The 25,589-nt window shown below is 40.2% G+C and overlaps 2 protein-coding genes across 3 annotated transcripts; one reads left to right on the top strand and one right to left on the bottom strand.

Moving 5' to 3' along the window:
• The first annotated feature begins 2,921 nt into the window (after positions 1-2,921).
• Positions 2,922-4,511, top strand: lbx2 (ladybird homeobox 2). Its single transcript, XM_071535312.1, has 2 exons — positions 2,922-3,246; positions 4,045-4,511. Exons 1-2 carry the CDS (start codon positions 2,922-2,924, stop codon positions 4,509-4,511), a joined length of 792 nt encoding a protein of 263 aa, XP_071391413.1.
• A 6,482-nt stretch (positions 4,512-10,993) lies between these two features.
• On the bottom strand, positions 10,994-20,126 carry pcgf1 (polycomb group ring finger 1). 2 transcript variants are annotated; one of them, XM_071535311.1, is made up of 9 exons: positions 20,040-20,126; positions 18,099-18,204; positions 17,787-17,939; positions 17,411-17,482; positions 17,166-17,271; positions 16,855-16,897; positions 12,771-12,854; positions 11,542-11,622; positions 10,994-11,162 (listed from the first exon to the last, which is right to left on the bottom strand). In XM_071535311.1, the coding sequence occupies exons 1-9, from the start codon at positions 20,124-20,126 to the stop codon at positions 11,112-11,114; spliced, it is 783 nt and encodes a 260-aa protein (XP_071391412.1). In that variant the 3' UTR covers positions 10,994-11,111. The 2 variants fall into 2 exon arrangements, with proteins under 2 accessions (XP_071391412.1, XP_071391411.1); XM_071535310.1 differs by having other exon boundaries at positions 12,771-12,857.
• Positions 20,127-25,589: the final 5,463 nt, after the last annotated feature.

A 25,589-nucleotide genomic window follows, 5' to 3' on the forward strand; every position in this document is an offset into this window, starting at 1 on the left:
GCGGGCAATGGAAGGCAAATGTGAGGCGAATCATCCAATTAAATCCCCCAAGAGCTGATGATTGATGATGTCAGCTGCTCTGCTTCTAATTAACGTTTAAATTAAGCCGAAAAAAAAAAACCTTTCGAACCAGCGCAGCTTCACTTTAGACCGTAAAGTCCATTGGAAACATGTTTGGAGAAGTCTTATCTCTGGACGTATCGATGCTTCAACCGCAGCTGAGGGAAACACAACACCGTGTGGTTCTGCTGCCCGTAGATCACACTCAGCTTTATCCTCTTCAACCCCTCGAGGAGAAGAAGAAGTCTGTAAAATTACCACCAAAAAATCAACACAGCTTTTTCTCCCCTCTCGTGATCAAAACTGAGCTCAGCGGGGATGGCAGCCTCTAGGCCTGATGGGATTTATGGGCCTGGCTGTGTATAATAATAACTGAAAATTATTCTGCTCTAGTCGACAGATTATTCCTTCTTCCTCCCTTTATATCACACAAACGAGCAAAACTGGAATTCAGTAAATAAAACATTTAAAGGATGTAGACTGAACCCACGTGGTGCCTCTGTAAAATAAAGGCCGGCTGTTTATTTTTCAGAATCATTCCCTCCTCAGTGTGTCTTGATGCACAAAATACTAAATATCCTTGTATTTGGTTTCATTTTTAAGCCCGCTACTCCAAACTGTACATTGCAAGCCAAACCTTGAATTCATATTAAACTCATTTTGAATTAAATCCTATGAAAACTGCCATATTAAATTATCACCATTACCTAATATTCATATCTACTCAGGCCAGCACACATTTTTAGCTACCTGCACTTTTATTAATATTTTTTTTTTATCAAAACGTTGGCCTATTTTTCTGCCCAAATTCCCAAACTAAATTATTCCCGTGAAATCTTGCTTGTTATGGAGAAATATATATTCAAAGTAGCCACGGAGGCTGGACCTCCAAGGCGGCTAATAGAATCTCCTGCTGTTTTATAACTCTGTCCCTAAACCAATGTCACCATATGGTCCTGTTGGCACAAGACTCTCTGCTGCGGCTGCCTGCGCCGGTGGCTTCATCCAAATGGGTCAGAAAAATCTTACAGTATTAAAAACATAAGACCACAGTGTTTGTTTTATTTCACTTCAGGCCCATATCGCCAGTTGGTCACCTATATAGTGTCGCGTAATGCCAGTAAAACAGCTGCTAAAATAAAAAAATAAAGCATAGTTTAAATTGTTTATTTTAAGATTGTTGTTCTAATTAGTAGAAAAAATGTCTAGATGGCTGCTGCTTCTCGTGTAAGGTGTTGATATTTTCACCTCAGGTGTTTTGAAGGATGTTAACCACACAGCCATTCTTAAAATATTTCACGCCTTTTTAAAATTCTAGTCATACCAGTAAAATGCAGAATATTTCGTTCTGCCTACAGGTTATGTATAATCTTCAAAACGCATTAAAACGAATAATAAGACCCAAGCGGCGATTACAGCTCAATCTGTTAAATGTCACAGGATAAAAGAGCACAAGGTGTGTTTCCTCTGCACGGACCTACCTGCTGCTCCGCTCGGCGTCCAGCTCGTCCCCGTTTTTCTGTCTCTAATCCGCTCTTTGCATCCTAAACCTCCTTCAGTAAAATTCACATAACCAAAGTGGAAATGCCATCGTGACAAATCTCTCGCCCAGTCCGCGAGACTCCGAGCCACATCACGGCGTCACCTTTATCAGCCGGTTACTTCGCGCTATTGCATTAAATTACACTGTAACCCAGATCTTACCAGGTCATATTTATAATGTCACGCGCGGGTAATTTACTAAGGAAAAATAATAACGGCGTAAACAAGTTCAATACAAGTTTATTTTGAAAGCGGATCGTTTTTTTTCTTTATTTTTTGCTTCTCAGATCTCAGCTTCTGTCTCAGCAATGATCCTTCCAAGCTTTTTTTCCCTCCAGGTATTTATTGAAGTGATTTGAAAATCAACACGGGCTTCACTGCCGTTATTAATAGACTGTTTTTTGTTTTTTGTTTTTTTCAAAGTAGTAGCAGGTTATTCATCTGTTGTCATAAGGAAACATAAATCCACCACCTGTCATGTTGGACATAACGAGTTAACCTGAAACACTTCTGTTTACTTGCAGGCAAATTACTTTGATCAAAGGTGGTTACTTCAAAATTAGGTCCATAAAAATTCTCATTATGGCTGTTTTTCAGTCAAATTCCCGTGCACCACAATGCCTAATGCGCATATTACGCATGACGCACTATGCGTAATTACGCACGAAAATGACAAAATGAATATCACGGCTGGAGACCGTTGTTGGCTCGGTGTTCCTCAAAACTTTTCCATAATGCAAGGATGCTGGTGGCAGCACTTTAATGGCCATCAACTCTCCCTTTCTAGAAGAATACACCGGCAGAGGGAAACAGATGCATAAACATTTCAAGGCATCTTTCTGCTCGGCAGCAACAGACTCCTCCTATTCCCCACGTCCAATTAGTTATTATGGTCCGGCCCTTTAAGACGCAGCAGCGGGTCAGCAAGTAGTGTAGTGTTTCTCTAATTGAACTTCGCCCAATCAACAATAACTCGTTAGCAGTCTCTTTCTTTTTCTCGCTCCTTGAGACAGCTTTTTTTCCCTTGCAGGGATTCACCCCCCTCCAGTCGAGCTGTTATACTTCCTAAAGATCTACATGGAGTTTGCCAGAGGAGCTGCGGCTCTCTGAGGGGAATACAATCCGGCTGCCTTTACAACTACGCCCGAAGCATGGTTATTCTGGAGAAAACCTCACAGGCGAGCTAAGTTGCGGCATTCGGTTTAAAGTGGCAAAATAAGGGGGTCTACGAGAAGCGCCGAGCACTTGTGGACGCTTACAACAACCTTTTGAATGAAATAATCAACTTTTCGAGCCAGCAGTGATTCTTTGGGACTGCGATGACCTCCAGTAAAGACATGAAGGCAGGCTCTGTGTTGCAGTCCAGCAGCGAAGAGAGGAGACGGGCTCCGTTGGACCAGCTGCCACCGCCGGCCAACTCCAACAAGCCTTTAACGCCGTTCAGCATTGAGGATATCCTGAACAAACCCTCGGTTAAGAAATCGGTCGCGAGTATCTGCCCGCCGCGAGTGCTGGAGAAAGTAACGGGCTCCAACTCGGCGAGGAACGGGATCACCACTCCTTCCTCACCGCTGTGCGCGCTGGAGGAGCTGGCCAGCAAAACATTTAAAGGTCTGGAAGTCAGCGTTATACAGGCAGCAGAAGGTAAAGATTCACATTCAGCGTATTCATATCTTATTTGACAATTATCACGTAGACTGAATAGCTGCGCAACTGTTTTGTAAAGAAAGGAAGTGCAATAATATTCGGTCTAACAAGCTGGGATCAATGCTAGTTTGTTTTGTTTTGACTTGGTTAAGCGTGGCCACGAATATAAGGAAGCTGTATGGGAATATGGAGAGAATACAATATACTGTTTAACGAGGAAAAGGGCGACATTTACACATACATGTTGTCCAAATCGCCAAAACTACTATGTATGCTTCATGTTACTGTCAAAAAGTCAATCAGCCATTATGGCCTCCTGTATGAAGGCTAGCTGTGGGATAAAACTGGACAGACTGACACAGAAGCTTAAATGACTCTTTAATGTTAGAGACACTTATAATTTGCTCTGTTACGCTGCAAAATGTCTTGTTTTTCTTAAAATAAGGTGTGAAATCTGCTAATAGGAGGGAGATAATTTCACTTGTTTCCAGTGCAGTTGTTTCACCTTTTTGTGACAACAGTGTCAATACCTTGAAATAAGTTCTAGTACCAAGATATTGTCACTTGATTCAACAAAATTCTTTAAACAAGTCGATTTGCAGTTGGAATCCAGTGAAATTATCTCACTCTACTGGCAGATATTTTCACTTGCTCTAAGAAAAACAAAACACAAGCTTGTAAACTCAGCGGACGGGCCTATTTTTTGCAGTGTGTGCCCTCTGTTGCTGTTGTAAAGGGGGAAAGTGACCCTTGCGGCTGTTTCATTCCTCTTTTCTTCCCCCCCACTCCTCCAAGGTCGCGAGCATCTAAACTCTTTCGGACAGAGGCAGACGTCGAAAAAGAGGAGAAAGTCGCGGACGGCTTTCACGAACCACCAGATTTACGAACTGGAGAAGAGGTTTTTGTACCAGAAGTACCTTTCTCCGGCCGACCGCGACCAGATTGCGCAACAGCTGGGTCTCTCCAACGCGCAGGTCATCACCTGGTTTCAGAACCGGAGGGCCAAACTCAAGAGGGACCTGGAGGAGATGAAAGCGGACGTGGAGTCCCTGAAGAAAATCCCTCCCCAGACCCTCCAGAAGCTCGTCAACATGGATGACATTGAGGAGCCGCAGGGCGGAGGGGGGCCCGGGGCCAGGTCGCCCAGCGTCTCCCCGTCTTCCCAAGGACACCGGGCTTTCCCACAGTCCCCCTCCTCGTCCAGAGACCAAACCACGGATGAATTCTCGGAGGAGGACGAGGAAATCGAGGTGGACGATTGACAGTAGAGTAGGAGCCTGTGGTTTTCATAAACAACGACAAAAAGAAAAAAAAATAAAAGAAGAAAAAAAGGGGGCATTTTTCTTCCCAAACTTTTGCACGGATATTGACAAAAAGGAGAATATATATAAACGTTTAAGGAAAGTTTTTTTTCTCTCCTCCTCCTCTTCCTCCTTTTCTCCATTTTAATTTATTAATCGGACTTGTAAAGCCTTCAGTCTGTCTGTTTTTCAGTTTCACCGAAATATTTGAGGAATACATCTGCTTTCCCATCAGACAGACCGAACTGTTATGGTACAGGAAGACTGCAAATTGTGTATACATTTTAATATTTCATGTTAGTTTTTTTGTTTTTGTTTGGGTTGGTGGGGAAAGTTGTGCAATTATTTTGTTTTGCCATTTATCCTTATTCCTCCAGCTGTTAAAGGATTGGGATTTGCCAAATATTTAAATTAAACCCTTTCCCCTTGTTTATCACCTGCACAGCCCGTGTTCCACGTCAACACGGCAGAGACTAAACCCGGGATCGATGTGTCAGTCCGTCCCATCTTAAATGTAAAAGTTATTTTGCATTTTTACAGCGAAAAGTGTTTCTGCGAGCATGCAGGCCGATTCGCCATGCGAGGAAGGAAGCATCACTATTAATGTCCGACTGCAAACGAGCACATCGTCAACTTTTACACGCTCTGAGTTATGTATATAGATTAAACATCCTATGCGATAATTTTATTGTAACATCCTATTTAATCAGCATCTATGTAAATAAAGGGTATATGATATTTCAAGAAGCTTTGGAGGCGATTCGATGTGTTGTTGTGGAGAAAACTGAGAAAACAATAATAATCCTAAAATACAATTTAGGAGGATGCTATGGAAATATTTTATAATTCCCTATAGGAATATTATAGGAATATTATGGCGATACCATAAGAGATAAAAAAAAAATAATCTATAAAATAAAGAAAGGTCACGTTAAACTCCCTATTGAGTACCACAGACACACTGGACAGTCCCTATAGGTATATTATACGAATACTATAGGAGCAAAGGTCACTTATGGGTATAGGAAACTATAAAGCCCTATAGGAATATTATTGGAATATTATAGGAATGCCATAGGAGGAAGGCTCATTAAAAATTCATAATTCAGTAGCCACAGACACTCTAAGCCCCCTTAGGAATATTATAGAAGAAAATGTCACTGTGAACTTACTACTGGATACCACAAAAAACTATAAATCTCTCTAGGAATATTATAAGAATATTATAGGAATGCCATAGGAGAAAATGGTCATTTTAAGTTCATAATTCAATACCACAGACACACTGTAAGTCCCTGTAGAAATATTACAGGAGTATTAAAGCCGTGTGTTTTTTTCCTTATAGGGTACGATGAGAAAATATATAACTGCAACAAAAAAAAATGCTCTAAAAGGAAACATGTCACCGGCTGGAAATGTGTAAAAAATCCGCTCTGCCTGGTAAAACTCGGACTTGTGAATAATGAGCTCGTCTTTCAGCCTTTAAGTGCCTTGACTTCAATTAGCAGCCGTCTACCGGCTTTATTCCCATTCTTTCTCCCCGGTTTGAATACATCTTGTCACAAGAAGGTCCGGGTCTGCTCCCACCCCTGCGCCATATGTTTTTTTTTCTTTTTTCTTCCTATGAATTGTCCTTAACACAACTAGTCGACATGATTGATTAGGTTAACCCGCCTTTGCCTTACATAAAACAGTTTTCACCGAGCCGTGGGCAATAATGGCACGCATCTGCCACTCTTGACTCGGGTTTGTTTGGAGTAAAAAAAAAAAAAAAGGAGAAAAAAGTCTCCCATGAATAGCAAATGGGTTAGTGTGAGGATCCTAATGAATAAGCCTCAATAGGAGGCAGTGGAAATAGGACGTGCTGCTGCTCTCCGACCATTTGCAACAGTTCTGTAACGGGATCAAGAGGGGAAGGAGGAGGAGGGGCGGCGTCTTGTGCGCACACTGCAAAAAATATCCACTTTAACAATTAGTACAGAGTCTTAACATCTTATTTATCCTAAAACAAGTCAGATAATTTCACTCGTTTTTAATTGAAATCAGCTTGGTTCGTGAATTCTTTATTTTTGTTGTTTCTGTGCGCACACTGCAAAAAATATCAATAAGTCAGTTAATAATCGATGTGCAGTTCATTTTATTCCTCATTTAGAAACCTGGCCTCGTATTATTTATTATTTAGGAAATGGCCAAAGCCTCATAACTCGAAGATGGTGTCAATGTTATTGAAGAAAAAAAAAAAATCAAAACTTTTCAGCCTATGTGGGATGTCACTCTTTCTCTCCAATATGGAGTCTTAAAATCGTATTTTTCCTAAAACAGCTGAGGTAGTTTCACTCTTTTCTAATGCAAATCAAAATTCCAGTAATTTCTTGACCCAAATGTCATTTTCTTGATCCTAGAGGAATAATCCACTTTATTCTGCCAAGTTTGTTTGTGAGCACAGCACTTCTAAAAGCCAAAAGTATGTCCTTCTAATTTGTGGCATTTCTCTCTCTCTCTCTCTCTCTCTCTCTCTCTCTCTCTCTCTCTCTCGCTCTCTCTCTCTCTCTCTCTCTCTCTCTAATATTGAGTCTTAAAATCTTATTTAAAAAAACAAAACAAAAACAGTGAGATAATTTAACCAATTTCCAATGCAAATCACCAGTTCCACCAATTTCCTGAAACAAATATCATTTTTTGACACCAGTGGACTCGTTTCATGATTTTGACACTTTCTTCTGGATAATTCCTGAAACTGCAGTGGGAACAAATTGAGTTATCTCCCTTTCTACTGCCAGAATAATAGTTCTTATTATTATAAAACGTACTTTAAGAAAATTAAGATTTTAAGACAGAGTATGACAACGTGAGACTTAAGTACTTGTTAGGACGGACATGTTTTTTGCAGTGCAGCGGGGAGACTGGCGCACACAATTGATGTAATCGCCTGGAATCGTGGAGGTTGAAAAGTCAAGTAGGCCTTTTATTATGGAGCCACTCTGAACTGGCAGCAGGAACAACACAGTGGATGGAGCCTTAAATAAAAGTCAGTAGACAAATGGGTGAAGCCCTCAGCCTGGTTAACCCCCTGATCCAACAGATAACATCACTATAATACTCCTATAATATTCCTATAGGGACTTATAATGTCTCTATAACAAGTATTATAGCTAATTAATCCTTTATGGTGTTTTTATCTCCTATGGTATCACTATAATATTTCTATAATATTCCTATATGGACTTAATAGTGTTTCTGTGGTATTATATCCCTATAATATTCCTATAGACACTAATAGTGTATCTGTGGAAATGAACACCGAGTTTATACTGACCTTATCTAGCCTATTATTTATCTATTGTTTAATGTTGTACTCAGCAGTGGTTATAGTGACTTTATGGTATTTTTTGTATCTGCTAATATTCCTATAACATTCCTATAGGGACTTACTTTATATTATCCTTCTAATATTTGTATTGTAGGATTACTACAGGGTAAGATCATTACATCAGACAACTTATATTTTATAGGGTTAATTTAGCTTTTTAAAATAAAACAAATATAAGTGACAAACACATTCAGAAGGACAGGATGTGTTTAAATCTCCTCTATAGGTTTATAGATGGGTTGTTGGGTTTGTAGATTTCTATTGATTTGGTCAATAGTAGCCTAATACATTTTAGGCTTAAGTCTTATAAATGTGTGTGTATGTGCACATGTGTTTAACAAATGCATTATTATTAATATTATTATTACTCACAAATTAATCTAGAAGCTAATTTATTCTAGGTTTTATGAACTGTCCACAATGGATTGTTTTTTCTCAATCACATCTATATTCCTGAGCTTGGGTTGACTTTGTTTCCCTTGTTAAGGAAAAAAAACTGAAATCTCAAACTGCTTCACATCATAAATCCTCCACCAAACAGTCTAACACGCTCCTGTTCACAGTCAGACAGGTGAATGGCAGCACCGTTCCCTTGTACTGTAGCTGTGTGGGCCCTCTGCGCATGCCCACATATCTCCAGTGTATAATAACGGGAAATCAAAGCCCAGAGGTGCCAGGAGAGGCGAGGTGCGATCTGAACGATGCTCCAACAGCCACTTGAACGCTTCATTTCTGCCTAAAGGTCACAGCTTAAGGGGATTATTGTTTTTCCAACATAGGAGAGAACCCCGAAGGGACATGTTCAGGCTTTATAAGGGTGGCCCAGAGGGGGGGGGGGGGGGGAGGGCATGATGTGTGTGTTGTGTGTGTGTGTGTGTGTGTTCTGCTGACTGGTGTGCAGTCTCTTGCTCTTCACTGGGTTCATATTATTCTTCATTTAGACACGTGGCCACAGGGGCCTGATTTGGGAACTTGAAGATGTTATTTGGAGGTTATTTGGAGAAAAGAAACTCTCCTCTCTGAGGGAATCAGAAATGGGATTTTGAAAACAGCACTTCAAAAAATTCCAACACAAAACTATATGGGATCTCTCTCTCTCTCTCTCTCTCCCTCTCTCTCTCAGCTGTGAGAAAGTCTGGCAATACTTCACTTTAGTGGCCTTACTCCAGTCTAACCTGAAAAGTCTTCTGCCCTACAAAGCCAAACAGCTGTAGGCATGGTAAAATTCAGTGTTTCACTCTTACCCCTCAAAGTATATTATTGGTCCAGAAGTTGAATATTTATAATTTTAAAACATCTGTGGGTATAATCTCTGTTGATATGAAATCTAAACTGTAGTTCTAACCTTTGACCTTTAAGACGCATAAAAAGCCTCTACTGCTGTTTTCCATCGTATGACAGCATCATAAATACACATTAATAATAGTGTTAGCATTGTGTTAGTGCAACCAGCTGCTTAATCTACACAAAATTCTATCCCAATTTTATCATAATTTCATTAAGTACATGTACTGTATTACTGTGTACTGACAGTATTTTTCCATAGGTTAACACAGTGAGGCTATTGTAAAGGAAAGTGTGAAATTTTCTGGCTGCTGCTGCAGCACAGGCTATACAGGCCTTCTTAGAAAGACTAAATAATGAATAACATACAAGCCTTGTAAATTATCAGACAATGTCAGGTTATCAGAATCTGTCTTTCCACTTTGGACAAGATCACACACACATCAGAGCTTGTCTCTTTCCCCCACGTGCCTGAAAAGGGTCAAGTGTGCCACCTAGTGCCGATCTGGGTGGCAGAATGGAGTCGGTTAGTTGAAGAAAAACTGGCTGATCCACATTTTGTCTGTTAAATGCTTCTAAGACAAAGAAGTCTCTTGGTCTGGATGGACACCAAAAGTTTTTTTGCACATTTCTTGAATTGAGCTCAAAGTTGCAATCCTTGTCAAGAATTTATAATGAGGATTTTACAGTACGCCACTGACAAAACTCTTAATTCAGGAATTTCACCACAATCTAAATTTGCAACGAAATCTTATCACACATGAAAATGTTAAATATTAATTGGAATGCTGGTTAGTCTAGTTGCTTTTACATCCTGTGATGAAAACTATGCTGCTTAAATCGAGAAATTTTGAAAAAAAAAAGAGCTCCACAACAGGTCTTTCCAGGTTCAGACAACAGACAGACCAAAATAAAAAGACACTAACTCAAATGTTTTAACTAACGCAACCTATAAGCAGGCTTTTGTTTATATTTCTATGACCGTTGTTGTGAGAATGTGTTGGAGTTCAAGTTGGCCTGAGAAAGGGATTTTGCTTTTAGTTTTCAAAGGCAGAAACCTTAAGTATACCTTTTTATTTGAGATAAAATATAAAATATGATTACCTTTGACAAATTTAATATCCAATTTAGGCAAACAGGCGACTTGGGAGTATATACCTGAGAAATAACAAGATTTTGGATAGATTTATCCTCAGTACTTAACTGGTTTTGCCCCAAAATTAACATAAATACACCGAACACAAGCTTTACTTGTGTGGTTTTGCAGAGCGAGTCACTGCATTGAACGTCTACTTACATGGATAATTGATTGCATCAAATCACGCTCCTTTACATATTCATACCAGAAAAAATATATTAATGTTTATACTAAAAACAAACAATTAACTCCTAATTATTAGGGAGGCTGTTGATGTAAGACCTAGGCTACATAAAATTAATTCCAAAGTAGACAGGAACCTATTGAGGCATTAAAATGAAGTTATGATGAAATAAAACTGCATTGAATACCAATTTGGAGTATAAGAAACCAAGATAAATTGTTATGAGCCTATCCTCAGGAATGCTGTACAAGAAGAGATCATCACTACCATCCGCCATTTGTCTGTCATATTATACATAACTTACAATATGAAGAAATGGTGTAGAATTCAAACTTATTTGCCATCTAGGTGTTTGTACATTTAAAATATGATTCGTCGTCTTGTTCTCTCCTTCCTTTTCATATTTTTATGTTGACAAGAGCATATCCTGAACATTTAAATACAAAGCACAATATTATTTTTCCCATTTCAAATTTATTCTCAAAAATACAAAACAAGGAAAATAAGTATATGTACACAAACACTATTAAAATAGAATATATATTGTACAAAATATGTACAGCGTCCATGGACTGAAGACGTGTCCTATCTTGTCCTTTTGTCTTTGATGGTGTAGTGAAGGACTAACGGTTGAGCCTGGGGGACAAAAAATACTAATTATACTTGATATTTAAACATTTAGATAACTTCATTGCATGATTAACATCTTGTATACTGGTCAATTAATAAAAGTTAATTATTTTTTCATTCCATCATTACTTTTACATCTTCCATATACACTTCAGGCATTAAGCTCTTGTCCAAAGCGACTTAACGATGAGTACAACAGTAGAATACAATGAATTGGCTTTTCTTCCAAGTTATGACTGAGAATTTCTCTTTGACATTACACAACATCCACAGTGACCTTTCTCCTGATTTTTCCCAAATGAACTGGAGAACAAAAGAAAAGCCCTTCAAGTGTGAAGGAATGTATGAAATCTGTTGGCGCCACTTGAGAGTGGCTGTACCGTACCTTGCCAAACCAGTACGAGAGCCATAACCGCTTCATGGTCATGTGATCGGGCAGAGACTCATTATTGAACAACATCTGGACCTATAGGAATCGACAGAGACCACACAAAGAGATGTGAAGGGCAATCCGACAAGACAGCCAGTTATTGTTTTTACTGCTGTAACCTGTTGACTGTTAGTAAAAGAAATCAGAAACACTTTGTTCACCAAAAACAAATGTACGGGAATTTGTCTTGGTGACATTAGTGGTCAAAGTTTTGGTCCGGTGTCAAAGTATGCATCAGGAACTCCAATATAAAATATATTCAATGACGTTGAGGATGAGGTTTAACCACAATTATCACAACATACATACTGTATGTCATGTGGGGGAAGCTTTAATCCAAGACGTTTTAGCTGTGCTTACACACAGCGAGCAACATGATCAACAAGTCACCGGAAATCTCTTCATTTCTTACAAAGCGAAGCAACCGGGGCAAGTCAACCCTGGTTGCTGTGTGGGCGGTTGAACAAGCTTGTTGGGCGAGAAAATTTGGCCAGATCTTAACTTTTCACAGTCATCATCCAATCAGATGATTTATGCGCTTCCTTTTTCCCTACCAAAGTGATTTTGTTTCAGTTCCACCTTCTCACTTCTCTACAGCTTTAATTGAAAGACTACAGGAATAAACATCTCCAAAATGATGCTGGGAAAATCGTTGCATCCATCGTTGGGGTCAATGGTAAGCTCTTAAGTCATTTTATTGAGTTTTTTCAATTTTTTTTATTTGTATATATATTTATCATCCAACCCAACTCATCAAAAATTTGGAACGTTATGAAAGGCAATACCAGAGCAGCAAAAAATACATTTGCTTCTTTTTCTTGTACAAAATGTTGCAGCTGCAGACTGCTACAGAGATGTAATCGGAGCATCTGGCCCCGCCCACAACCAGATCAGAGTAGAGCGACCCATCAACCAAGTCGCTCGCAGTGTGTACAAGAAGCAAGAGTACCATGAGTGCAAACATTTTTAGCTTTGGTGCTTAACTTTCTTCTAAAATCAATACAATGAAGATATATGCATCTTTTCTTTCGAGGGGAGTGGAATTACACAACTCAATGGCCATTTTACACACAAAAACACAAATTTGTGCTTGATGGCATGGGCCAATGGGAAATTAACATATGTACTAATGTGTATATGTATAAGTACTAATCTCATATAAACAGAGAGGGTAAGTGACTGACCTGGTGTTTCTCCACGTTTAGCCGATGACACAGCACTTTCCGCAGGTGTCTCACCTCCGCTCGGACAGAACAGCGAACAAACTTCTGCTGCAGAGACAAGACAAGGCAACAAAATGTAAAACTTAAGCCAAGCAATCTGATTGGTCAAAAGACATGTTCTAGCAATGCAGACAATTGTCATTAAGCATGACTAGCTGTAAGTTTGTGTTTGCTGATCTCATTCTTGTGGCCTACCAGGGAGCTAGTTAGCGATATTTCTTGTTTTCTCCTTTCTTAGGCATGTATACTACTTTGCAGAAACTTAAGTACCCTGTTTCTTTGGTTGATGCATGTAAATGTCATAACTCAGAATAACCCGGTTAACCTCAAACTCTGGTTATAAGAAACCTGGTTAAGATGCTTGGCTTGCTCCAGTGTTAAATGGGTTACTGTGGCATGGAAACATTGTACTCCTTTTACTTTTGCTTTTCACTGTCTCTGCAAACTCAGACTTGCACAGCATTATGGAGATCATAATTTCTTTACCCTGTATTGGAAGTAACTTATTACTCAGTTAAAGAGGGTAGCCATAACTTTTCATACTTTGCAGGCGGACTGTTCTATCTGTGGACTGGACACCACAGGTAGACAGGAATATTCTGTTAATTTATTTATTGGGAGACATAAAAGCAGGTTTCATGTTAACAGTTTAACCTGAGCAAGACCTTAACCGGAGTATGGCCAAAAGCTGTGTTACTCTGTGCATGTACATGAAGCCAGTGGCATCACCATCATAACCATAATCACAGTAAATCATACCCTCCCAGGTATTATCTCCATAATAAAGCCTGGTCTCATATATTAGCGTTTCTTACAGTTGCCTGGCTATCTCAAATGCCCTGTCAAATAAGTGATTGTAGGATATTTCAGTTTGTGCAAACAACTACAACATGCACAATGTACCCATAATATTGCTGTATCCTGTTAGCAAATGTATTATAGGTTTTAGTGTTGATAACAGACACTTTGAACATACACAGAAAATATTTTATGATAGTTTTCTTATCGATTGTAAACAATATTCAAGTTTATTTTGGTTTGGATGTGCAGAGAAAACAAAAGCCTGTCTAACAAGTGCCTCATCATTTTAGTTGTTAACAGTAGATAGTCCAAGCCGCCTTCTACTGACTGTCGTTTAGAATTTTAGAATTGAAATATCTCAGCTTTCAAAATGTCCCCCCATGACTTTTCCAAAACCGACTTTCTGTTCCCCTCAAATCCACTGGCCTTTCTATTATTAAAGTATCAACCCAGAATTGTTTTGACCACAGAAGTTTTAGACATATTCACAGGTTTTTGAAGAGTTTGACTTAGACGTAGATAATGAGCATCTTTCTACTTTCATAGCTCATCATAACTGACAATACCGGTCTGTATTTCTTCCACGTTTGCACGTACTATCAGAGTAAACAAACCTTTTACAGATTCAAACATGCTCCCTACGTGGATTCACTGTCACGCACTGCAACATGCTGTTCTTGTAACAGAAGCTTAGTCAGTCTTTCCAATGAATCAAAACAGGATGCCAGTAATGGGGTCACAATGTTTCAACAGGGGAGGCAATACTGCAATTTCAAAGGGAAACTGGAAGGTAAACAAAATCCCAGGCTACTGTTGTCTCTGCCGAGTTCAAACATATTCAACACCCACAGCACCACCTTTCTTTTCCCCCTCATCTCAAGGTAGGACAGTCTCTTTAAGATGGTTTTCAAAGAGTTTCTGCTCCAGTAAACAGTGGAGAGTGATGGGTGTAAAGGAGAGAGAGAGGGAATGACATGCAACAGAGGTTAAGAGTCGGAATCAAACCCATAACATTGTGGCATACTTTAGCAAGCTGATCCCCCAGTGTATGTCTTTTTTTTTTTTTTATTAGGCGGGCGGTGAATGCCATCCTTGTATTTTATTAGTTCATGTGGTAGTTCAAAAAGAAATGCAACAGCATATCAAGCTCAGAGTAGGTGTTATGCGTGTTAGCATTACATAAGCTTACATTGTATACAACATTGCATTACATATTAACTTTATGCAGTGGTCAAAAGGATGATAATGTCCCAAGATTTGCAGCAGTAACCAGACTACTAAAGCCAAAAATCCTGATTCCTAACCACCTCCATGACTATGTACAAGCTTCATATGTCCTCCTCATTAGATAACAAAAAAAAAAGGCCCAACAACACAAGATCCCGGCCTTTTAGATCAGTGATTCTCAACCTTTTTCATATCGAGGACCCCTAATTTAGTCCACATTAGGGCCACGGACCCCCATTTAATGAGATTCTCTCTCTAAAAACCCAAATCTGAGACTATTTTTTATTGTTAGATATGATTTTGTCCAGACTTCCATGACTATCTGTATTGTAGGCAGAGAGATAACAGTGAAACTATGATCAAAACAGTCATTCTTCTACATTCTCTAATTGTGTTAACTTCTTGTAAATAAAATAATGGTGAAGTTTAACAATTCATCAATTTACTGGGGACCCCCTGGAACCCCCTCAAGGACCCCTGGTGGTCCCCGGACCCCACGTTGAGAACCACTGTTTTAGATGACCATGTCTGGCTCAAGTAAGTAGAAGCACAAGATCTTGTCTCCCAATCAAACTTCCCTTTTCACTGGAGGTCAAACTTGGGGAGTGACATCTTGAAAAATTCTCACAAGCTGTGATAGAGAAAACTTCTTTACACTTAAGGGAAATTTGAAATCTCTGGCTGAATCACAACTAGATGAGAATCCATCAGCACCAGAAGAGCATCTCTTACACATTTACAGTGGAAGAGTGCCCTCTGCTGGTCGACCCAAGTCATTGCAGTCGGTGTAACGATCCTGGTTGGGTAGTGTTGATAAGCACAGTAGATTTTTACACATACTGTGCACTTCAGTAAATTTTCCCCTTAATGGTCTTTGTTCCAGCTCCTAACTCTGTCTGACCTGGGCAGTATTCAATCCCACTTTGCTCGTTACACTCTTCTTTCCCTTAATAAATGGGCCTGTCAAAAAGTTACTGCCACACAAGGGAATTGCATTTTTTTCAGTTTACTGGGTTTGAAATGGGTTAGTGGGCAATTTTTCTGACACCTGCGCACTTAAAATTGCCAGGATGTAAATTTGAATGAGCAGGCATCAGGAAATACTACAAGGAATGGAATATAAGACACTCATGATGCCACGCAACAGTGAGTGTGAAATCACCAATCACACAAGAAAATCAGCATCATCATTAGTGCTTTAGTTATGCTCAGATCAAATTCTGACGGAGGGTCAATTTGTATTTAGCATGGTTTTTTGGATTGTTTTAGCCTCCTTATGTTCCAGAGAGTGCCGGAAGTTCAGACATTCACAGGGAAAGTATTTGAATGCCAGCTTCAAGATTGACAACTTAGCTGGCATTACAGTATTTGAATTATCTGGTACTCAAAGCAATTTAAAACAAAGGCTATGAATTATATGCAACTACTATTTTACTGCGTTTAACAGAAATACAAGGCTCTGAAAAGTTTTTCGGGTGGGTTTTTCTGTTTCATTTGTTGTCCTCTCAAGTCGTAGAGGTCAGTGCTAATAAACAAAAAGTGACACGTCTTGGGTCTCCATGTTGAAGATGTTTGAAAACACAGAGACACTTTCTTAGATACTTCCAGTTTTCCCATTATCTAGAAACGCGTGGTTTGGATGGGGAAACAAAGAGTGGGAGATGAGAGTGTGCCTCGCTGGCGTACTTGTCCCACTTATCCCTGCCTCTCTGCACATCTACACTGAGCAGCAAGGCTTCATCAGTGGTCAGGGGAACCACCTCTAAATGCTGTTTTCTGCTGTTGCTGCAGATGCCATTTTGCCATGTATTTGCTTAGCAGTTAAGGGTAGAAAAATACTTATTAAGGCTTCAAAATGAGCCCCTGGAGACATGTTTTCACGGTTGCGCAAACTTGTGGGCCATGTTGCTTTGAAATTCTCTGTAACCAGCTCAACAATTTCACTGTGCACTGAAACAGACTGTTACAGAATGCAACAAAACCCATCTAGGAGAGTTTATTGGTTTGTGTGGCTTACCTGAAGAGTAAGTTTCGTCTTATCTTTTCCAGCAAGCGATGAACTGAATGGACAAAACAGAACAAACAGATTTGCAGTATGTGATTTTAGAGAGGTTTAACAGAAATTCTGACAGATTCACCAGGAGGTCATATTTACATTTACATTACTGCCAATCTTAAATCATAAGTATTGTAGTAGCTGTTTTGTAGTAAGCTGGTTTCTGAATTCAAATTTTAACATTTGAGAACGGCTTCAATAAATACATAAATAAATAGAAATACATGCATACATCACTTTCAGATGCTTCCACAAACAGAAGTAGAGCTTACCTTTGTCTTTCTAGACAAAGCGACACCTGCTCGTCGTATCTGTAGAAGTGGGCTTTCGAATGGTCGAAGCTAGTGTACGGTAAGCCTGTCGAATCGGGCATAGCATCTAGTGAGCGGAAAAATAAAGTTTAGAATTTCAAAATAAAAGTACAAATTAAAAACAAAAAACAACAACCTGACATATTAACACTTTAATCTCAGAATACAATCATATTCAGAGACACTGGTAATTTCCAAAAACGTACCATCTCCAGTGGGTTGGATAACTCTCTCTAGCCCACGTGACTGATAAAACTCCTTTATTCTTTTGTCTTCACCTGTTAGAAAAAAAAAACATAGCTTTTATTTGACTAATGTTTAAATATTTAAAAAGCATGCTGTTGTTTATAACATTTAATACTGTCTAAAATGAGATTATATTGCTGTTAAAGCAATATTTCATTTTGGTAAAACATTTTCACTCTATCTTAAATTACTCAGAATCCACTAATATTGGCTGCTATGGGAACCCTTAGTCCCCACTACTCATTCACATTTGTTACGGATCAGGTTTTTAGGTCCAGGACAAGGCTACATCTGTTCATCATAACACTGATGAAGAGAACTCAAACTTTAACTTACTTTCTTGCAGTCCAGGCACCAGTTTGTAGACGATGTCTTGCATCACTCGATCCAGTTTGAGGTTGAGTAAAGGCTGCGTTTCGTGGATTTTGATGTTGCACATTGGACAATACTTGCTCGTTTGCAAGTATTTCACAATACAGCTTTTGCAAACTGTACAAGGAGCAGAAAGACAATTCTCATTAGCCTGAAGCCAACATCCAGCTGAACATTGCCAAGCTAACAAAATGGCAGAAAAACACAGACCTACACATATTATTAAAACAGGAACACAAAGTTAAATTATACATGACAGATGCAGTTAACACTCACAGGTGTGCAAACACTCTGTAATAGTTGTGGCATCTATGAAGTATCCCGCACAAAGGTAGCAGACGATGTGTTCGTTCAGGTCCTTGATCTTCAACTTGACCTCCTCCTGCAAACATGAACAAGTTGTGGGCTTTTACTTTTAAACACTTTTTCTGCAATAACCAGCTTCACATTCATGCAGTTAGATACATTCATCACACCTGGGAGCTTCCCAGGTGTGAGGTTAGTTACTCTTAGTTACTGCTGTTTTATCTTTTCCAGCAGTGCTAGTGGTTTCCCCTATTCAAATTGTTAATACGATCTGCAAACTTTCTGTGTAGAATGTATTCACACATGACATGACAGTCAGAAAATGGCGAATGAAGAGCTCCTGTTTCTTCTACTATTATAAATATGCATATTGGCTCTCGAAAGTTACTGCTGAAAGGTCCTTGAACAAGACATTAAATCTCTACCGGCTCCACGGACGCTGCTCTGTAGTTGACCCTGACCTCTGACCTCCCTGTGGAGGAGGGTTAGCAAAAAGATAAAATTTCTCCTTCTTTGGGATCAACAGTTTCACAATAAAACGAGTTAGTCAAACCATAAACAGTGAGCTCCACGAGTATTTGGACAGCGACACGTGGACAGGTGGATTCTGTGCACTCGCTACTTTGAATGGGAAGTTAAGAACTGTCTGCTTTACTTTCTGGGTATTTTTCAAGCACACTGGATAAACAGTTGACGAAATACAGCCAGTTTTGTGTGTGACCCCTCCAGTTTTACGGTCTTGACAGATTATTTGCATTTCATAAAGTTGCCATTGCTAGTTTGTCATTTAAAAAAATGCATTGTGTGATGATGACTGCTAGATGTTTGACACCAATAAACATCCCCAAACCATTGAAATATTATTTTCAGGTTCATTTTCAGCATTTTTGCACTTCAATGCAGCTCCGAGGATCAGTTGCAGCAATGCTTGGCTGGAAAACTGGTTGGTCAACAAGTCAACAAGTCTGAATTATCAGTCCAGCTTGGCTCCCGTTTCAGAGATTCAAGATTGGGATTCACAAATTTTGCAGGTTTTTCCTCTGTACTAATTTCCCATTGAGTCCGCTATTGAACATAAATATCAGAGGGTGCTCTCATTCATAATGCAGAGGGTCAGCTAGTCAAAAACACCACACTCAAGCATGTGGCCGCAAACACCTGCCCCGCCAAACCCCCACCATCTCCAGGGGGGCTGACCCTGACCTCTGACCTCTCTGTGGAGGGAGATAAACAAAGGAGAATTTCGCCACCGGTATCAGTACAGTATCAAACTGTGATAAGATGGTTGAATGGAGGCGTAGGGGTGATACAGATAGACGGGGGCGGGACCAAGTCCTGTCTTCTGGCTGCTTAAGACAGTAGTAACTACACAGATAGCAATTTTAACGGCATACAAAACTGATTTAAGTGTATCTTACTGCAAACGCAACACACAGCAGTCCGGTGAAACAGACTTAATTACGGCAACAGCGCACGCTAACCTAACGTTACTTCACTGGACAACACGCCGAGAAACCAAGTAGCGCAGCAGCTGTACTGTCTCAGTTCGCGTGCTTTAACGGTTCGGTTTCAACTATACGCGAACTTTCGGATAAATTGACCAATATGGATCATTTGTAGCATGGAATGAGCGGACTAAGCAGTTTAGTTGCTAGGATTTTCGCACGCTGGATCGCTCAGTTCGAGTCTTCTGAAAGAACAACACGGGTGGACTCCCTGCTTACACGCATGCGCAAACACGGCTTGTTTCACAGCGCTCGCTCTCTCTCCCTCTCTCTCTCCATCAGTCGTCCGCCGCGGAGACGAGAAGGATCTCCCGTTACCGAGCGCTTTTAAACTCGTTTCTACTCCCGTTTCGCCCCGGCTTGCCCCCACCAAATGCGGACAGTCGCGAATAAAACGGCCGCTCACCTCGTTCCGCAGCGGGTCGAGTTTGTAGACGGACTGTAGCTGATTTCGTAGCCGCATCGCTATGGCCATCGGACCTTGCTCCGCCATCTTTGGGAATTCTGCTTACTTCCGGGTAATCCGGAAGTAGCATTTTCAGCAGTTGAGCAGGAGGCGGATAATAACTGCTACATTATAAACACTTACACACGAATGATACGCTGACAAAACCCTCAAACTCCTTAGTATTTTTTCAAATGTATATAGCTGCGAACCCTGCATGCATGTATTTAATGTTATTTCTTGATATTGTTACTGTTGTACTGTAACATGTACATTGTATTGAACTGAAATGAGTTAAATTAACAATTACAACTTAATAAAAATGAACTGCTTGCACGTAAGAGCAAAATGTTATGGATAAGTGGTTCCCAAACTGGGGTCCAGGGACCAGCAGGGGTCTTTCAAGGGGTTCCCAGGCAAAATGAGGAGAAGTTTAATCTTACTGTTATTTCACACAGAGAATGTATGACACAAGTAAGACTGTTTTGCTCATAGGTTACTCTGTTGCCTCCCTACCTATGGCACAGACAGTTAATGCAGTTCTATATAAAGTCATATCTAACATCATTCTTCTAAAAAGCCATTCTTCAGGACAAGTCTCATGTAATTGTGGTCCATGGTTTAAAATTTCCAATCTTTCCTTGACATGAAAAAGTTTGGGAACTACCTGTCAGGCCTATAAACTAATCTGGGGTTAGATTCAGATTGAGACGAAAGTTCAAGTTCAGCACACCAGGCAGAGCTGATCAGTCTGAATCTTCAATTTAAATTCTTAACTCCAAAATAGGCCGCTTTATTAGCCTATTAGTGGGCGTGAAAACACAATGACAGTCCTCACCATAATCAAAACCCTGAAAACACAGTTACATCTTAAAATAACCTCCATAGAAATTGCCTTAATTGCCTGTTTTTGGTTATTTACTTTTAATTACCTGTTTTTGGCTGTTTTCCTTAATTGTCATGAATCCATAAAGGCTGTTTTTGACGTAAAAATACTCTCTTTTCTGCCTTTATTTGGTCTGGCCCTATGGTACATTTCATTTTCAAAATAAGGAAGTAGAGCAGGTTTAGAATTAGGTTTAAGTCTAACCACTTGTTATTCTCATCTCATGGCAATAGAGGGCACTGCAAGCACACAAGTCAATCTATGGGTTTGCAGTCTTTGGCATCTGCTGACATTTGTTTAACATCCCAAACAAATATCATTCATTCATTTATTATGCATTTAGTCAGTCAGCTAATTAGTTAGGCTGTGTTTAATGTATATGTACAGCAGTTGCACAAAAGAAGATGCCATTAGCAATTGGTAAATTTAGAGCTTTAATGTAAATTGTTAACTGATTGCACATACCTCTTGCTTAGTAGTCCGTGTGTGTAACGTATCATGTTTGAGTTGTCTTTATTTTTGCACACAAAGGCTACATCTCATAAACCAATATATTCATCAGTGTTACATCTATTAATTGTATGGTGAGAATATTGATCATAAGTAGCCTTGTATGGGTCATGAACTTCAATTAGGGAAGACACAAAAAGTGACACACAAAAGACAGATGTTTGTTACAATATAAGACAAGAGCTTTGGTGTTGATCCTGTCTAAGGAAATAACTTATAGAGGATAAAAACCCTATAAATTATTGAAAATACTAGACTAGACACTGGTAGTGGAGGGATGGTGGAGGGGCTGAAATGACAGTAAGGAGACGTTCCAGGTATAGGCAAGTTTAAATACCACCCGCCGAGCAAGATCATTGGCTGACAGAAACGAAGAGTGTTCATTGGATGACGGTAATTGTGAGCCAGAGACTCGGTGTGCAGAGAGAGAGAGAGAGAGAGAAAGTGCAAGAAAGTGAAAAGGGATTGTCTTCCTGCTTGAACTTGCGCTAAGAGCTTCATTAGTATGCCAGCTAACAGAGTGTGTGGGCCTGGGAAAGCCGAATCAGCTTAGTGTCCCAAAGAACCCACTTTATCTGATGGGACATATGAGTGTACAGAAACATACCCGCACTGGCACAGTCCAGTATGGTGTATAATGCAATAAAATGTCTATATTTTAGTGTCCCATGATGATCTAAATGCTGTTTAAGAGGCTTTTCCACCCTGACAACAATACAATTCTGGGGGGGAAACGCTGGAGACTGTTTTGGTATGAAAATTTAAAGACAGTAAAAATCAAAATATTGGCTTTGGCAACTTCTATCAGTGTCCTACAGGCTTTCAAAAACCCATATACTGATATGGGTTTTTGAACCCTATGTGCACATCTCTGTGTTCCAGTGGGAAAAGTGTGCTGAGATGGTACCGTACCCACAGAAGTCCCAGGATGGATACAGTATGGTACTTGTACAATGGGGGAAAAGCCTATTAGACTGGCAGTCAACCTCGAAGAACACACAGGACCTGGTAGAGCTGGTAACCTGAATCCACTGCTCTCCTAATAGGCGTATTTAGGCATCACGAAGGGCCGGCTGCTCTCTCCACTGCAGACAGTCCTGGGTGGCCTGGTGAATTATGTCAGACATCTTGGCATTAATATGTAATCAGTAATGTAGGATCAAAAGGTGTGTGAACCATGAACTCCGGGCAAGGATCACTACGGGGCAAAACAGCCACCAAACCAACCAAACCTAACCAAAAAAACATGCCATTTTCAGAAGGGTGTTTGTTATATAATACATAACAAATATATGAGTGTGTTTTACTTTCTTGAAAGGACACTCTGTTCATGTAATCAGTGATTCTCAACCTTTTTCCATATCAAGGACCCTTAATTTAGTCCACATTAGGGCCAATTAGGACCCCCATTTGATGAGATTTTGTTTCTCTGACCCAAATCTGAGAATATTTTTCATTGTTAGATATGATTTTGTCCAGAATTCCATGACTATCTGTACTGTAGGTACAGAGATAACAGAGAAACTATGATCAAATCAGTCATTCTTCTACATTCTCTAATTGTGTTAACTTCTGTAAATGAAATAATGCTGAAGTTTAACAATTCATCAGTTTGCTGGGGGCCCCCTGGAACCCCCTCAAGGACCCCTGGTGGTCGCCGGACCTCACGTTGAGAACCACTGACCTATATCAGTGCGATGCTACTTATCACAATGTATAGCCTACTGAGAATTGAGTTCAGTTAAAACAAGTGGGTGAACTCTACTTCACAAATTAAGTACTGAGTTTAATTGGTTTTGCCTTCCTCTACATCCCTGCATCTAATCTTCGCAGCGGTCGCCTAAACCAGTGGTTCTCAACGTGGGGTCCGGGGACCACCAGGGGTCCTTGAGGGGGTTCCAGGGGGTCCCAGGCAAATTGATGAATTGTTAAACTTCAGCATTATTTCATTTACAAGAAGTTAACACAATTAGAGAATGTAGAGAATTGTGAGCATAGTTTCACATCTCTCTACCTACAATACAGATAGTCATGGAATTCTGGACAAAATCACGTCTAGCAATAAAAATATTCTCAGATTTGGGTCCGAGAGACAAAATGTCATCAAATGGGGGTCTGTGGCCCTAATGTGGACTACATTTGGGGTCCTTGATGTGAAAAAGGTTGAGAATCACTGGCCTAAACGTTAGAGAGGAGGGCCTGTGACTCAAGTGTCGCTGATTTGAATCCCCAGACGGGTTTGAGAGGGGGGGGGGTGAATGAGTAATACTCTCCCCTCCCTCAGCAGCGACCGTGGAGAGGCCCTGGGCTCGGTGGTCGACAGCAGGAGCCTGTGGTCGCACTGGGCAGCTCCCAGACCTAAATATGTGTATCTATGTGTGAATGTGAAGCAGGGTGTTGCTGCAGAAGAGCATGTGGGTTCAGCAAACGTTTCCCTGGATAATTCTGCGGTTTATTTATTTGGGACCGAGTTTTTACGTGAACAGTCTGCATTGTGTTGTGCTGTATTCTCTGTATTTACTTTAGCCGTCACAGCAGTAAGATCTTATGTTTTTATGCATGTCATAACTCTGAGGTTCTTGCTCAGACCAGAACGCTAAAGAGCCAATTTATTTTTCCAAAAATTACCGTCAATTATTTCATTATGGGAAGAATAAAAAATAAAACATTTCTGGAAAATTAATTTTCAAATGGGGAAGAAAATGTTCTGTCGGACCGGGCTGAGCTGCAGCTGAATTAGCCTCTACCCTGTTTCAACAGGTCGGCTTATTGGTGTTATATGTGAAGATCTCCTTGATCCCTCCCAGAGGGCTTCCAACCTGTGGACCACCCAAAAGCTGCCGTCCCAAACAAAGACCTGCCCTTCATTCATCCCTTTGTAATTTCCCAGTGTAACGGAAATGAGTGGCAAGTTTGTCTTATTCCCACCACCTCACTGAGTCTATAGCAGCACAAATGACTATGTGCAAGGCATTTATTGTGACTGTTAAATCTGGCATGAATGTTTTGGTGATGGGTGTCTGTCAGTGATAATTAAGAACATTATCATTATGTAATTTCTCATTGGATGTTGCCATTTCTGGAGGATATGATAAAAAATGATGCAAAAAAATGTAGCCATTGCCTACTAATGTCAGCCTCCTATATGTATGGAAATGTATAAATCCACAAAGCATCATTCGTTCTTGAAAATGTTGACATTTCCTGCTCCGTTCATCCATATGGGAGAACGATCTTGCCTTTGAAACGCACCGGGAATGTTTCATGTTTTTGCAGAACCATAGAGGAAGACAAGCACTCGCCGCCCAGATCCACATCAGATTCAGTCAATATAAATTGGGAGATAGAAACAGCGCAAGCGATATACTTCACTCTTGGCAGCCTTTTTGAGGTTGAAGAGCCGTTGTGATCAGTCTCGCTTCACTGAGCCTTCATAGTCGGGCCTTGTGTCCCCCTGCTGTCTGCCATTTCCTCTTGCTGTGTAACGTCTTATCTGCTGGGTCTGCGAGGTCACTGCTTATCTGATTGACAGGGCTTTGACTCCACGCGATATCCAAATAACCTGAGGGCCTGGAGGCGCAGGAGGATCACAATATGGCAAAATCCACCAGTCGGGGAGAGCGAGAGAGAGAGAGAGAGAGAGAGAGAAAAGAGTGAGTGAAGAAGAAAAAGAGCCGGTAAGAAGGGAGAGGATCAAGACGGATCCAAGCCTTTCATTTATTGTCATTACTTCACGTCAGGATCATGGACAATGGAACCCCTATTTTCTTGGACTGTCGGTAAACCTGCCAGTTTTTTTTTCTTCCTCCCATCCTTCACTTTTATTGGAAATGATTGGTTTATCTGGTGGATCAAACACCTGCCAGGCTACAAAGGCTGCGCTATTATGAAGAATTCAGGGTTTTTCTTTTTTCTTTTGCATTTGCATTCAGTAAATGTGACAGAGAGGAAGAAAGAAGGAGGATGGAGTGAGAGAGAGAGAGAGACAGAATGGAGTACAAGCTTTTTGTGTGTGAGTGCGTCCTTACTTTTGATGTTAGCTATTACTCCGCCTAATGAAATCATGCATAAGGAAACCCCTTCAAACCACAGGGATCTGAATCGACCGAACCTCA

This window comes from Centroberyx affinis, unplaced genomic scaffold, assembly GCF_046629955.1.
Source record: "Centroberyx affinis isolate AG114_WGS23_722 - 3 ecotype Tasmania unplaced genomic scaffold, CSIRO-AGI_Caff_v1 ptg002687l_1, whole genome shotgun sequence".
Lineage (NCBI taxonomy): Eukaryota > Metazoa > Chordata > Actinopteri > Beryciformes > Berycidae > Centroberyx > Centroberyx affinis.

Excerpts from the sequence above, each read along its gene's own strand:
- lbx2 (XM_071535312.1), top strand. The coding sequence starts at position 2,922 with ATGACCTCCAGTAAAGACATGAAGGCAGGCTCTGTGTTGCAGTCCAGC. Across the intron at positions 3,247-4,044 it reads CGTTATACAGGCAGCAGAAG|GTCGCGAGCATCTAAACTCT; the intron begins GTAAAGATTCAC and ends CACTCCTCCAAG.
- pcgf1 (XM_071535310.1), bottom strand. The coding sequence starts at position 20,126 with ATGGCGGAGCAAGGTCCGATGGCCATAGCGATGCGGCTACGAAATCAG. Across the intron at positions 12,858-16,854 it reads AGACGAAACTTACTCTTCAG|CAGAAGTTTGTTCGCTGTTC; the intron begins GTAAGCCACACA and ends TTGTCTCTGCAG. Across the intron at positions 11,163-11,541 it reads TCTCGTACTGGTTTGGCAAG|GCTCAACCGTTAGTCCTTCA; the intron begins GTACGGTACAGC and ends TTTGTCCCCCAG.